Here is a 14,271-nt window from a genome sequence, read left to right on the forward strand (position 1 = left end):
CTGGAAAGTCCCTGGAGCAAGGCCAGGGCGGGTGGAAAGCCCCGGCCGGCGCCGGAAAGCCCGGCCTTGCGCAACGCGCCGCCTCACCGGGACTTTCCCTCCCCCGCAGGTTCCTGCACTTAGCCGTCATCCACGAGGAGCTGGCGCTGAGCCTGGAGGCCATCCGACAGGCGCGGGACGCGCCTGCCTTCCTCGACCTGCAGAACCACCTCAGCCAGGTACCTACCCCTCCTCCCTAGGCCGGCTGGGCTGGGCGCCACTCTGCCTTTGGCCCGTGGTTGAGCCTGCTCCTGTTTGGCCCCCAGACACCGCTGCACCTGGCCGTGATCACGGATCAGCCTGAGATCGCCGAGGCCCTTCTCAAGGCCGGATGCAACCCCGAGATCAGGGACTTCCGTGGAAACATGCCACTGCACATCGCCTGCGAGCAGGGCTCTCTGCGGAGCATGGGGGTGCTCACGCAGTACTGCCAGGAGCACCACCTGCACGCCATCCTGCAGGCTGCCAACTACAACGGTACGCCAGCTCTCAGTTTACACCAGTCTGACTAGACGGCCCTTAGATAGGGCGTTGGCTTTTTGCAACCAAAGGAGCTTTAGAAAGGCGCCAGCTTCGGCGTTCCCATTTCACAGATGTGGAAACTGAGGCAGGAATGGAACTTCCTTAAAGTCTCTCTGCAGTGGAGCTGGGGATAAGTCACAGTCCTGCCTGCCTGCCCATCTTTGCTCTGTCCACTGGCTCTTGGCACTTGAACTTCTAGCATCTACTGCTGTGGGGATTTTCTTTTTGGTTTTTTGGCTTATACTATTTTAATTTTTGATGTTTTGCATGTTTCCTTGTTTGGTTAAACAAGCTACTGTGGAAAATAAACTTTTTTTTTTTTCCAGGCTTTTTTATTTTTATTTTTTAAGTAAAGCATCTAAGAAATAGGTTCTTCAAAAATTAATGTGATCCTCCTATTCTCTGAGCACTCTGGTTCACATAAAAATTTTGCCTTTGATTTGGAGCAATGGTTTCAAATACCAACATATTATATAGGATAGAAAGGAATTTAGATCCAAGTGAGTAATAATGTGTAATGGGGGAAGTAATGTTTAAATGTGTTTGCCTTTCAGGACATACATGTCTCCATTTGGCATCCATTCAAGGGTATCTGGCAATTGTGGAGTGTTTGCTGTCCTTAGGAGCAGACGTCAATGCTCAGGTAGGTATTTGAAGCTCTTGGTTTAACTGAATGTGATAGCGCAGGCATAAGAACACATAGTTCTGTATTGTCACACTTAACTCCTGAGACTAAATGTCCTGTTTTATTTTTCTGAACAGGAGCCTTGTAATGGCAGAACTGCCCTACACTTAGCTGTAGACCTGCAGAATTCAGAGCTGGTGTCACTTCTGGTGAAACACGGGGCAGATGTGAATAAAGTAACCTACCAAGGCTATTCTCCATACCAGCTCACATGGGGAAGAGACAGCTCCATCATACAAGAACAGCTGAAGCAGTTAACCATAGCAGACCTACAAATGCTGCCAGAAAGTGAGGATGAGGAAAGCAGTGAATCAGAATCAGAATTTACAGAGGATGAAGTAAGTATTTATTTTCACCTTTATTGCAGAAAGGACCTTCTATGCAAGTTGCCTCCATTAAAATTGTTGGAAATGTGCACACCTGCTGCCCTTAGGTTTTAGGGTTGGGAGGTGATATTTTGGTGGGATACAAAATGTAGTCTGTTACCACACTGGATATAAATTGTATACAATCAAGGCAGACTAAGAGGTTACAACAGCAAACATTAGAAATCCAGTAGTAGGGGCTCGAGTACTAGACACCCAGTCCTATTGCAATAAATTTATTTAAATGTAGATGTCATTTCTGGATCACTGTTTGTGGGCTTTAATGAAGCAAAACTCACAGTGGTTCCAAAGAGACTTTTTTGAATAAGTGCTGTGAAATATTGCATTTTTTATTTCCTTATGATCAGGATCTTGTTAAGGGAAAGAAGATTGGTAAAACTAATGTCACGATACAATACAGCCTTAAGAAATTCAATAGTTGTTATTGAATGTTAGTGTGCAAATCATCTCAGATTAAAGATTACATTCTGTTCACCTTTAGTTGTGTGAGCAGTGGCTCACCTTAGTTATGGGAGCAGTGACACTGAGGTTGAGACTAGCAGAGCTTGACCTGATTTTGCTTTAGGTATATATGAGTGTTTCCTATAAAAGTATTGCATTGACTTATACTATTCCTTTTCCCTTGTAGCTGATGTATGATGATTGCATTATTGGAGGACGGCAGTTGGCATTATAAAATGGAGGATTCTCAGAAAGGACATAAGTCTATACATATGCACAACAAAGACTTATTTTCTTCAAAAAATGGAAAAATGTGAAAAAAATACTGAAATACACTGCACAGCACAGAGCACATGACTATAACAACAAGATTCATTGTTCTGAGCTGCATTCTAATTATGGGAGAAACAGATCATCAGTAGAAATCTGTGACACATTGCACCACCCCTCAGTTAACTGGTTGTCCTAATGTATGATCAGTATGAAGACAGACTGCAGTCCACCTGAACATGCATTTCATATACAGGAATGTGTACAAGAGATGTCCAGAGAGCATGAGTATGGTGGAATGTTTGCCTCTAAAATGTCAGGACAGGTTCACATGAATATCCCATCCTCTTTGACTACATTTCATAGATTTCTGTTGGGGCTGATTATAATGCACTCTGTTGACTAACCTCAGCTGCTCTTTGTGGTGTATTAGGAGATAAGAGGTGTTGAAATGGGGAAGTGACCTCTTGGCTTTTATAGGAAAGGTAGCAATAATGTTAATTGTGGACCTGGTTTCCAATGCATTTCGCACTGTGTGTGTCATAATTGCTACACCTTTAGCTGTTGTACATAATGTATATGTTGTACATTCTGTTTTATAATTATTTTGGTACCTGTCCAATTGTATATTTATTAAAAAAAAAAGTCAAAGCCAGTTGTGGCTGTGCGAAGTAATTCGCATGCCTTCAGATGAAAATCCAGTCCTGTTTTTAATTTCCACTACCCCTCTGCCCTTCCAAATCTATCTGGCAGGAAGAAAGCTTATTTAAGAAGCTGACATCAAAGATGCTGATGTATTGATTCCCCAAATCCACAAAGGTCTTTTAGATCTTTAATTCCTACTTTTGATACCTAAATAACATTATGGAGCTGGGTCTGAGTCACCACTGGGCAAAGGAGTAAGACCTTGTGTTCATATTCCAGTGATCATGTTGCTTTTTAAATCCTTGTTACCCAAAAAATGTGTAAGCATTTTTTGCACAACCAAAAAGATAACTGGTTTCAAAGCCTAATGTACTGTGAACATTATTCAACTGATGCATAGGGAAGCGGTCTAGCAGATTGCAGAGGTCCTCTTTGCATCTAGGAGAAGCTACTTACCTGTGCCCTGCACAAAAAGGTGGGATGGTGAACTTTGTCTAAGAGTAATGTTTTGCTTTGCTGCTCTGGCCTATGAGCCCTTTAACCCAGAGATATCAAACTTGTGTGCACCCCCTGGGCCAGAATCAGACCAGAGGGCTCCTTGCAGGCCAGCCCTGGACCTGGAGACTGAATTTAATGTAGCTATTGTTTGCCCGATGCCACTAGCATGTGTGTAGTGGGCCTCCATAGTTTGGAGTTCTATAGTAGATCCCACTCCCAAATTCCTGGCCCTTCTGAGAGCTTTGCAGGCTGGATTTAGGATCACTTGACAATAAGGCTGGAAGAGACATCACAAAGTCATCTAATCTAGGCCCCTGCTCAAGGCAGGATCATCCCTGACTAAACCAGCCAGTCCAAGTATGTATCTAACCTGCTTCAGAAAGTTTCCAAGCATGGAGATTCCACAACTCCAGGTAGCCTGTTCCAATACCTGACCACCCTCAGAGTCAGAAATTTCTTCCTAATCTCCAGCCTAAATTTCCCTTGCTGCAGTTTGAAGCTTGCTCCTATTCCTGTTCCCTACAGCCACAGGAAAAAACCTATCCATCCTCTCTAATTGTCCTTTAGTAGTTGAAGACTGTTCTCAAATCCCCACCCACCTCAGCCATGAAAGCTGCGTGACCCCAGAGACTGGGGGGGCATGGCAACTGCCTGCAGGTGGTGATGGTGGTGGCAGGGGCATGGCAACGGCAAGCTTACGCAGGCAGCCACATGAGGGGCAGGCTGAACGGGGAGCTCCTGCAGGCAACTGTGGCGGTGTTGGCAGTTGGCGGGGGGATCAAGCGCCAACCTGCAGTTGGCAACCACCTGTGGACACCGTCGGATCGGGGACAGCCTGCAGATGCCACCAGTGGTGTCAGCGATGGGGGGTGGCAAGCGGCAAGTGCCTGCAGGTGCTGCTAGCAGCTTCAGCAGCACTTTTTGCAGGGGGTGCACTGCCAAGCTCGGGATGCACGTGTACCCCCTATGCATCACCAATGCCCTCAGCCTTCTCTTCTCCAAACTAAATAACCCTAGTTCTTTTGGTATTTCCTTGTAAGTCTTACCTCCCAGGCCCCTAGTCATTTTTGTCGCCCACGGATGGACTCTTTCCAAACCGTCCATAACCTCCTTGACGCATGGGGCCCAAAACTGGATGCAGTACTCCTGGTGTGGCCCCACCAGCGCTGAAGAGAGCAGAAGAAACACTGCCCTCAATTTGCAAGTGACACTTGCATTTGATTTTGCAAACAACATTTGATCAATACGTCATGCATTTCACTCCCCTGCTTTAAGCTTTGCATGGGGTTCAAGGCTGCTACCAGTAGACATGCATATAGTAAATTACATGGTACATGATTTCTTCAGAAGGTGAAAGGGCAAAGCAAGCTCCACCAGGATTGGAAGCCATGGTTTGTGAGAAACATGAGGCCCTTCAGGTCAGATGCTTAAGGGTATCTGGGTGCCTACTGCTGCAGACAGGCATATTGCTCTAGATCTTGAACAATATTTGGTCATCTATTAGTGGATGATTCCAGTGGGAGGGAGCACTTTTACACCCTTAAAAGTCTGGCCCCTGCTGATGGTTGTAAATTAAATGCACATAGATTTGGGTTTCCTCTTCACACTTGCATGGAGACCTGGGGTTCTCTCCAGCAGAGAAGTGGCAGATGGTTCAGCCCACAGAACACAAGGATAACCTGAGGCTATCTGCTGAGGTCTGAACCCTCACAAGATCTACACCAGCCCTCAAAGCACTGTAGCCCCTCCATGGTATGGATAAGGACTTACCGGACACTCCTCACTGCGGATGTCACAACACAAATAGGAACTCAGGTAAGAAGGTGGCAGCTTTCTCAGCTGAGTTTTACAATAGCTTGTCATTAAGGCTTAGAGAATGGAAAGCAATCCACCCTCCCTCCCCACCCCCAGCTTTACTCCAAGTCAAGTTGTTTGATGCCTACAGGATTTTTATGAAGGGGACTTCTGCTGAGGGAAGGAAAGCATGTCATGGAGCAAATGTTGCATTCTTCCATCCCCCTTTCCTGGCCCAATCCACCTGTCAAAAGCCACAGGTTTTGGCTCCTTTCCATCTAGGGAAGTAAATTATGTGAGCTTAAGCCTGTTGGACATTCTTTCAGCTATTCCTTCCAGCATCTTCAGGAGTAAAACAATTTGGATTAGGTTTTCCTCTGCATCTGAACTTGCTAAAAGGAAGGAGGGAAGTAAGTGTGGACTGCTCTGACTTATGAGTTCTTATGAGAGCCTATGAAGCAGCTGAGCTCCACTACAGTTCTTCCCCAACTCAGACATGTCCAGTCCCTTCCCTGGAATACTCCCTGTAACAGGATGGGGTGGAGTAGGGCAGCTGACACCAGAGCTTGTTCTGCCAGATGTCTGCCTGCAAGTCATTCCCCTTCAGGAGGGGAATTCTCAGCTGGTGGCTTATGGACAGAATCCAGCCCCTTTGCCTCACTTGAGCGACACAAAGTCAGATTGTAGTAGAAAATCAGGCCTTTATCTTTAAGAAGGACCTGTACCAATGTTCTGCTGAAAAGCTTTATGATGTAAAAGTCATCTGAAGATCTGCCTTTTCCAGGGGATGTTTTACATGGGGATGAATGTCTCAGAGAGTAAGGCTCTCACTGATTTGCATTGAATCCAAAGGCTGGTGTGGATATGACTGCATGAAATTGTCATCCTGAGTCAGTACTATTTCCCTTCCACCAGTATTTCATTACTGTATCCAAGGTTTATACTCTGAAACTTCCTGTTAGAAGGCCGTGACTGAATGGGCCTGTGCAATCTACCAGTCTCAGGAACAGATGAGAACCAAACAGACTTGGCCAGATTATTTTTAAATTAACTTTGGGCCTAAACCCACAACCTTTTATGCATCCAGAACTCCCACTGAACCCAAAAGAGGAGTTCTGCAGTACACAAAGTATGCAGGGTCAGGCTTGTTACTGTCAATTTAAAAGAAAAAATCCACTGGAGGGATACAGCATTAATAGCAAGCCAGTGAACTGCATAGCTTTGACAACATAGGAACACACAAGCTGCATACCCACATGCTGTACACAGGAAACAAATCCAAACTGCCATGCATTTTCTTGAATAAGAACCCAAGCTCAGCATAATGACCTATAGTAAAAAAACCTGATTTGTTCCTTTCACCTAGATTTCCCCATCTATAAATTATGGGGGAAAAGGCTCCACCAAACTGCAAGCACGCTACAGTGGTAAGCTCTCTAGAGGTGCTCAAATGCTAGTGCTAGACATGGTATAGGAAATCTCTCTTCCACTCTTTCCCCTACCCACCTTGCCTCTCTCAGCAGTGCTCTTTTCCTCCTCCCCGCCCCGTCTCTTTTTTCCTAGCCTTTCTATTCTAATCACTGCTTTCTATTTAGAAACTTTGCTTCCTGCAGTCCCTTGACAGCATCTGATGAAGCAAGCCCACTGCTTACAACTGCTTATACTATGCTTCTCTGATTTAGTTAGTCTATAAAGGTGCAAATCTATCCTGCCTTCTACCATAAAAAATATCAGCATAGATTCAGTATCAATACACAAGACATATTATACAGGCAAAGAATTATTATTACATGGGTAAGGACAACATCCAAAGAAAAATTCACAAATGTTTCTATGGCGCCATACTAGCCAGGAGTTCTGGAAGCTGTGGTATATTCCATGCAGCCAATTTCAACATTTTGACAAAGATAATTTCCTGAACAGCTGACTTGTTATTTCCTTGTAGAAATAGGCACTTTACCTTACAAGGAAGTTATTATGCTGCTTGACAAACCACTGCTAAGGTATAAGTGCATTTGTTAATCTCCTCTTTTTCCAAAGCATCATTAATTCAAAGCAATACATTGTACTTAGACATCCAGATTTTAACAAGCATGATGTGAATTACTACATATATCTTTTGTAAAATACATTTCTGGTAATTCACATTGTTGCAGCAATCCCAACCACAGTGAAATTCAGTATAATGCTTAAGAATTTTACCTGATAACAATCTGGCTATGGGGAAAAGATGTTCACAAGTCACCTACATAGTGCAGTGCTTTTTGAGAATAAAGTAACAAGGAAGCATTGCCTCTACGTATGACCCTTATGAGGGGAGGGATGGGGGAGGGGAGAGAGTCTAGCATCAGTAGTCTTTCTGTCCCCTGCATCCCCAAAGGCATATAGAAGGTAAAAGGAAGGGCTTGCAACACACTCTAGCCACCTTAACATGTCCAGACAGGCACAGTTAAGACCTGGACCTTAGTTTTGGGCATTCGATTGGCTTAATAAGGGGTATTTCCAGTAGGACAATTCCTGTATTTAAAATCTGGACTGCTCCTATTTAGACACAAAGAAAAGGTTTTCTTAGCACAGAAGAACGCCTATGGCTTCTTAGCCCTTTGCTTGTTGTCATGACCTTTGCTTGTTTTCTCCATGGAAACCTCACAAGATTTCCCGAGAAAAGCCATGAGAAAATTATGACCCTACACCCAGGCTCTAAAAGCTGATTTGACATGATCCCTTGGAGGACAGCTACCAGCATTCACCGTGTCATGTTATATGAGATTCTGGACCCTAGGCAATTGGAAGGTATGCAAGCTTTCCATGTTTCATGATCCTATTTACAGGGCCTAGGGGAAAGGGATTATTAGTTCTCTCATTGCTTGCATTTTTTATTCATAAACCCAGGGTCTGCTTCCCTCCACTATGTGCCCACTTCCTCACCTTCAGGCACTGCCAGTGCATCTGAACAGACCCTCCTACACCGCCTCTTCTCCTGTCTCAGGGGCTTTCCAGCTTCTTTGAAGATACAATCAATCACTTCTACCTAGCAGTAGCTCTGCCCTACAGTCCCTTCCTCTTCCTCTTTTAAGTCAATCAGTTACTGACTGAGGTCTCCCTGCTTCTATCCAGCACAGTTTTTTAGACCTTTGATCCCATCCCCTTGTGATCTCAGCAGCTCCCCTTCACTCATTCTCATTCTCATTCAGTGATTTAGCTTCCACCTTCATGAATACCTTAGGTGTTTAGTTCCTGAAGGAACTCTCATGCCCACTTTCCTCTCCACCTACTCCTTCATCTTTCATCTTCAGACTGTCTGTGCCTCATTCATGTTGCCAAGACTTAATACTTTCCCAAATCTTTCCTAGGTGCCCAGAAGTCTGGTTTCTGGCCTCTTTACCCTGTAGAAATTGCCTTCACTATAGTCACTGAGGCCCTCCTCCTTATGAAGACAAGAACATTTTGTTCCACCTCCTCCATGATCTGTGCCACAAACACAGTGGATCACCCCATCCTCCTCAAAACATTTTCCTCCCTGTACTCCATTCATGTGCTATGCTTGTTCTACTATCTTACTGGCTCAGGACCATTAGGATTATTTTTCTCTTCTCTCCCCGGAAGTGGAGTTCTCAGGGACTTTTCCTCAGTCTCCTCCTTTCCTCCTCTTGCCCACTGGACAGTTTCATTCACTCGCACACTGCCTTTATGACAATGTGGCTCCTAAGCTTGCCCCTCTGCTTCTTTACCATGAGACTGTCTGTCTCTGATATCAACTCCAGGATATCCACAACCCGAACACACAGAACTGAACTTCCTGTTGCCTCTAATGCCCTCTCCTTTCTCCTAAAAAAACCCAACTCCCTCCTAAAAAACTCCAACTCCCTCTCAGACTCCTTGCCAGTTCCAGTGACAATGCCAGAATCATCTTCAACTCCTGCCATTCCTGCCTCTAAGCAGTCTAGAAATTTCAGCTGTGTCCCACCCAGTGGTATCTTTCATGTGGTGCCTGGAACGCCAGCAAGTGGCATGGATACACAAGCATTTAACCATGTAGCAATGCAGGGGACTGGAAGCCACAGTTTTGCATAACTGAAAGTCAGTCAGGCCTGAATTTTGCCCATTAAATTAGGAATTGCCCCCAATGAATTCACTGCACTTAGAGAAATGTGAAGTTTGTATAAAATCTAGTGTGACTGAGGATGTGAGTGAGTGGGTGACCGGAACTCTATTCTTGACTGTCACTACTCTTCCATGCTGCCTTGGGAAAGCACTTTACCACTTTGGTTTTCGTCTCCCGCCCACCCTATGTCTAGCTCCTTTAATTAGCTGGTTGCAGTGGGGACATCCCTTACTCTGTTCATGCAATACCTACGACTCATTTAGGGGCTATAGGTATTGCTGCATTGCTGATAATAATCTGCCCATTGTCAAATTCACTCTTGGCCCCAGACCAGAACTGGGCCACAGGGCTGTTTCTGGGCTAGATCTACATGGGGCCACCACCTACAGCAGCAGCAGGGACAAGTGGTGGCAGGGTCCCAGGACAGGCCAAGTTGCTGTAGGTTGAGGAGAGGGGTGCTGCATCAACAAAGTCCTTGACTGCCTTCCTGCTGTTGATGGCCATGTCCAACAGGTCCTGGGTCCCCCCCTTTCCGCCCAGATTCTGTGGCACCCCTGTGTTCCCATATTCTAGCAGCCCAGCAGCTTCGATGGACTGATTGGCTCCATGGGCTGAATTTGGCCCAAAGATTATATTTGGCACCTCTGACCTACGTAATCCTCCTGTTGTTTTTTTTTCTCTTCACCTAATGTAAAGAGACTACACAAGCCCAACAGACTCCAAATGATCATATTTACTAAGTACTGGTCAGGTTCAGATAGCTTTTGGAGCACAAAAGACAGTGAGGGCCAATACTGGATTTGCCATCTACTTGAAAGGACATTACCCACCTCCAGTACCCTCTAGGAGTAAGTCACACTTACACAAGTAAAATTACCTTCAGACTCTGGATGGCAGAGGGCTGGGGGGAATCAACAATGAAGAGACATATAGGGCACTGTGACTTGTAGAGACACAGCTGGTTAAGTATTTTCTGTGTCCTGAATTAATGATAGTTTGGGAGCAGGGCACCATTGGGCTAGGCACAGTATATGGTAAGTAAAACACTACTTCTGTAGAAGAGTAGGTTTGTTAGAATTAAATTTACATGTTTGTCCCTCTCTGGTGTGATACACAGCTGGGGAGAGACAGAAGAGGCACTTCTGTAAGGGACCCAAGTAGGGGAGGAAGGAAAAAGAGGAGGTTTTCCTAGTGAAACTGAAGCTATTTAAAATGAGGAGTCCAAATGCATTTGACATGTGTGGGCCCAGGGTAAAGGGAGTCATGCCCTACAGGGACAGGGTTAAAGGATTCCTGGAGGGAAGAGGCAGGAAAGTCCCTACTCAGCTCAAACCACATGCCCGGTGTGATTTGATCAACTACAATCTGCTTAGCCCAGATGTTCAGGAAACGCTCTTCCCCTCCCTTCACCTCTGGGGAAGTGTCAACATCAAAGCCTGAATAGGCCTATTTCAACACTGACATGCTTATCAAGTAATAGCAATGTAAGAAGCAGTAACTCACAGGGGTTGAAACAGAAAAGCCACCATTTTCTCCTTGGTTTGGCTTCCCCCCTCCTCTTGGATCCCAACAGTCACATTTTTCTATTTTCCTAGGAGGGTCTCTTTGCCCACGTTTTCCAAACAGGACTTGCTAGCCAAGCTGCTTCTACAAGGAGCCATCTCTAATACCATTACTCTCCAGTTTGACCCTGACTGGTTCTACAGAGCTAAAATGCTACGTGTCTAGTAAACTGCCTTCAGAGCACACGTGCATGAGAGGTGGTGCTATCTGAAGTGAAAAGCTTAGTGAGCAAATATTGAAGGAAAGAATAATCTCAGGGGCAACTTTCTCAGCCTGAATCTGCCCTGCTTCTCAGCTTGCCTTTACTGAGACAGTCAGAAAAATTAATTAACTAAAGTTGTAAGTTGAAAAAGACTTGACTAAACTGCATTAGACCCCCAGTGTGGAATACTACATTAAATTTTATTCTAAATGAAGTAAGGCAAAATGAACCAATACCACTTTGATTCAGAATGAGAGTATCACATTTGAGCTTCACGAATGTAAGTAGCCTTCTTTTAATATACAGCTTTAGTTAATTCAGATCAGTTTTCCTAAGTGTCTTCAGCTTCTCCAAGTGCAGATTGGCTAGTTAAGGCATATGAAGTGCAGCCAGAAAGAGCTATAACCAGTACAATATTTTTTTTATCACTTAGACTTTGTGGTGGAAGGGACCTCACAATTAATCGTATGTTAAGTATTATCTGCTGTTAAGTAATACTGTCAAGTATTAGTTGCAGACTTTAGTAGTTGAAATGCCAGGAAGATAGTCACTGGCTCTGTAGTAATGCTTTCACATTCCTAGCTACATGCCCACTGGCACCAGGTGCTACTCAGACATAAAATGACACAGTCCCTGCCTCATCCTGCTAAACGGAGTCTTCATTGAGCATCCATGTTATACCCTTGAAGAGATACTGCACTGCATTTTTCCAGTGCCCTTTGGGAATGGATCTAGAACCTATCACTTCTGATTTGTAGGGACTGAAAGTCATTGGATGGCTGCTCAGTGTTGTGCAGTATTTGGAATGAAACCACCCTCTCATTTCAGTTCTTCTGAGTGGACAAGGTTTCCATTCACACCAGTAGTCACATTTGGTCTAATATTCAGATCTGACTACTAGCGGCAGCTTCTCGGAGAAGTTTTGCACAAACAAAAAGAAAAAACCAAACAGGCTATAGGAAGCATAGCTCAGTTGGGGTTTAGCAAATCTTGGTCTGGGGAAAACCCTTCTGAAGAGGGGGATTCACACCACCCACTTGACCCTGAGCATACTACCATTCTACCCCTTGTCTAGCAGCTACTAAAGTTTCCCAGTACAACACTAGGCACCTGCCTGCCTCTTCTGAGACTTGCACAGACCACCATCTTTGCAGTTTTTCCCACCAAAGGAAAAAAAAATGTCACTGTGATGCTGCTGTGTCCTATTGTGTTGGGGGAGCAAAAAAAAAAAAGAGGGTTTCCCTTCTCAAGTACATTAAGCTATTTCTTGCTCTGTCTGGCAAGATACAGCAGACCTGTGAAAACTGAGACTTCCTTGGAAATCAGAATAGTGCAGCAGGAGGAAAGGCTACAGAGCTAGGAAGCTTCACCTTTAATCGGCCTTGGATAAATGGGTGATCCAATGAGCAGGATGCCATTGTACGCCTAAGAAAGATGGACATGTCTGTTATTGTTTACATAGTGCCAAGTTCGTGGGCAGTATTATTAAGCAAGTACAGATCACACAGATCTTGGCTGGCCCCTGTTCCACCTCCAATGTCATTTAATGTCAGTAGAGTAATCAGCAGATGCACTTTACCATAGAAGGGGTTTAAATATTTCTCACTGTATCCTCTTACTTGCTATGTACCTTCTGCAAAGGGAAATTTATACTACTACTACTGCAAATTAAAACAACACTTTGCATGTATATAAATGGGATCTCAAATGTTTCCTTTCTCCATCAAGCTTTTAAAAGAAAGTTTGACACTGAAGTAAACTAATTGCAATTGCAAACTCCTTTCTAATTAGTTCTGTATCTAAAGAATTACATGTTGAAAGGAACTGTCAAAGCTTCGTTGCCTTTTCCAGCAAAATTTTTGCAAAGTTGGAAAGGGAAATTGACAGGTTCCCCTGGGAACCAACTCCTGTTGAAAAGCAACACCCCTGAAACATGGTGCTGTAAGAATGTGGCTCTTTACATGTCTATAACCACCTTGTCAGGGGCAGGAGTGGAAATCATCATTTTATATAAAATAAAAGGAAATGCAGTTGCCTTCAGGGCTGTAATTTTTTTTTTCTGGTGCAAGATGGGCAGAATTTTCATATCCTTTTTTTGGAAAATACACTGATCACAGAAATGCTTCATTTCAATTTTTTCCTAAATGGAAAATTTGGTGCAAACACATTTGGAAAATAATGTTAAGCAGCTATTTCCAACATTTTCCAGAATTTCTAAAGTTGCTTAAACATTTGGATTTTTCAGTTTAAAATAATATTTTTAATATGTCCTTTCCTTTTATTTCCTAGAAAAAAAATTTAAGAGCTCAGCATTAAAACAAAGCCTTTCCAACAGGCTCAAAATATTTCCTTAATTTTTATTATATTAAAGTAAATGTTTTTTAAACTTCTTTTCATACTCAAGTAGAATATATGTTTTAAGAATGTTGCTATTGCCATTGGACTGAACATTTTTTTTTTTTGCCCAACTGCCTGGGTCACATGGCTACGCTTGCTTCTGTCTGCGGGATTCTGGTGTCACTTCAGTGGAATGACAGTCCCAGAATTTACATCCTCATTTCACATATATATATAACTCCTAATAGACGGTTGGCATGTTGCGACACCCCCTGATTTCATACATGTCCTGGTGTTCAGCCAGGCTCAAGATTCAATAGCCTTCACTCATACATGCTTGAATGCACCTCACAATGAAAAGCAGCCATTCACCATACACACAAACCCCCATTTCTCATGTGCTAGATGTACCTATGCAAAGACAAGGTTTGCACACATAAACATAATGCATGTCCATATTCTCAGCACTATTAGATGCACACACAAACCTGTTTAGGCAAATTACAGGTCAATGCTGAATACCTGTCTTACAGCGATCAAGTATTTTAGCCTGGCTCAGGGAAATGGATAAAGCATGTTGTACAGGAAACAACAGCCTCTGTGTTTTTTTACTATTATTAACACTCACTGACCAAAAAACCCCAAAAACCAAACAAACCCCCTGATTATAAGGTGACTGTGTTTTCAAAATTAAAACCTGAAACACTTTGGCTGTGACACATTTTAGGAATGTAGAACAGTCACTCAAAAGGCAAAAGTGCATTTATGTCTCTCTAAATGTGAG

General features: G+C 43.8%; 1 protein-coding gene across 1 annotated transcript in view; it reads left to right on the forward strand.

Moving 5' to 3' along the window:
- Window positions 1-3,020, forward strand: part of NFKBIA (NFKB inhibitor alpha) — a 3,725-nt gene extending 705 nt beyond the window's left edge. The window contains exons 2-6 of the mRNA XM_019518886.1: window positions 110-218; window positions 306-516; window positions 1,116-1,204; window positions 1,324-1,584; window positions 2,261-3,020. Coding sequence (XP_019374431.1) covers window positions 110-218; window positions 306-516; window positions 1,116-1,204; window positions 1,324-1,584; window positions 2,261-2,308 — 718 coding nt within the window. The 3' untranslated portion in view covers window positions 2,309-3,020. The remainder of the gene's footprint in view (window positions 1-109; window positions 219-305; window positions 517-1,115; window positions 1,205-1,323; window positions 1,585-2,260) is intronic.
- The last annotated feature ends 11,251 nt before the right edge of the window (window positions 3,021-14,271 follow it).

The sequence above is a fragment of the Gavialis gangeticus genome, unplaced genomic scaffold (genome assembly GCF_001723915.1).
Source record: "Gavialis gangeticus isolate Ggan-Ray unplaced genomic scaffold, GavGan_comp1, whole genome shotgun sequence".
In the NCBI taxonomy this organism is placed as follows: Eukaryota; Metazoa; Chordata; order Crocodylia; family Gavialidae; genus Gavialis; species Gavialis gangeticus.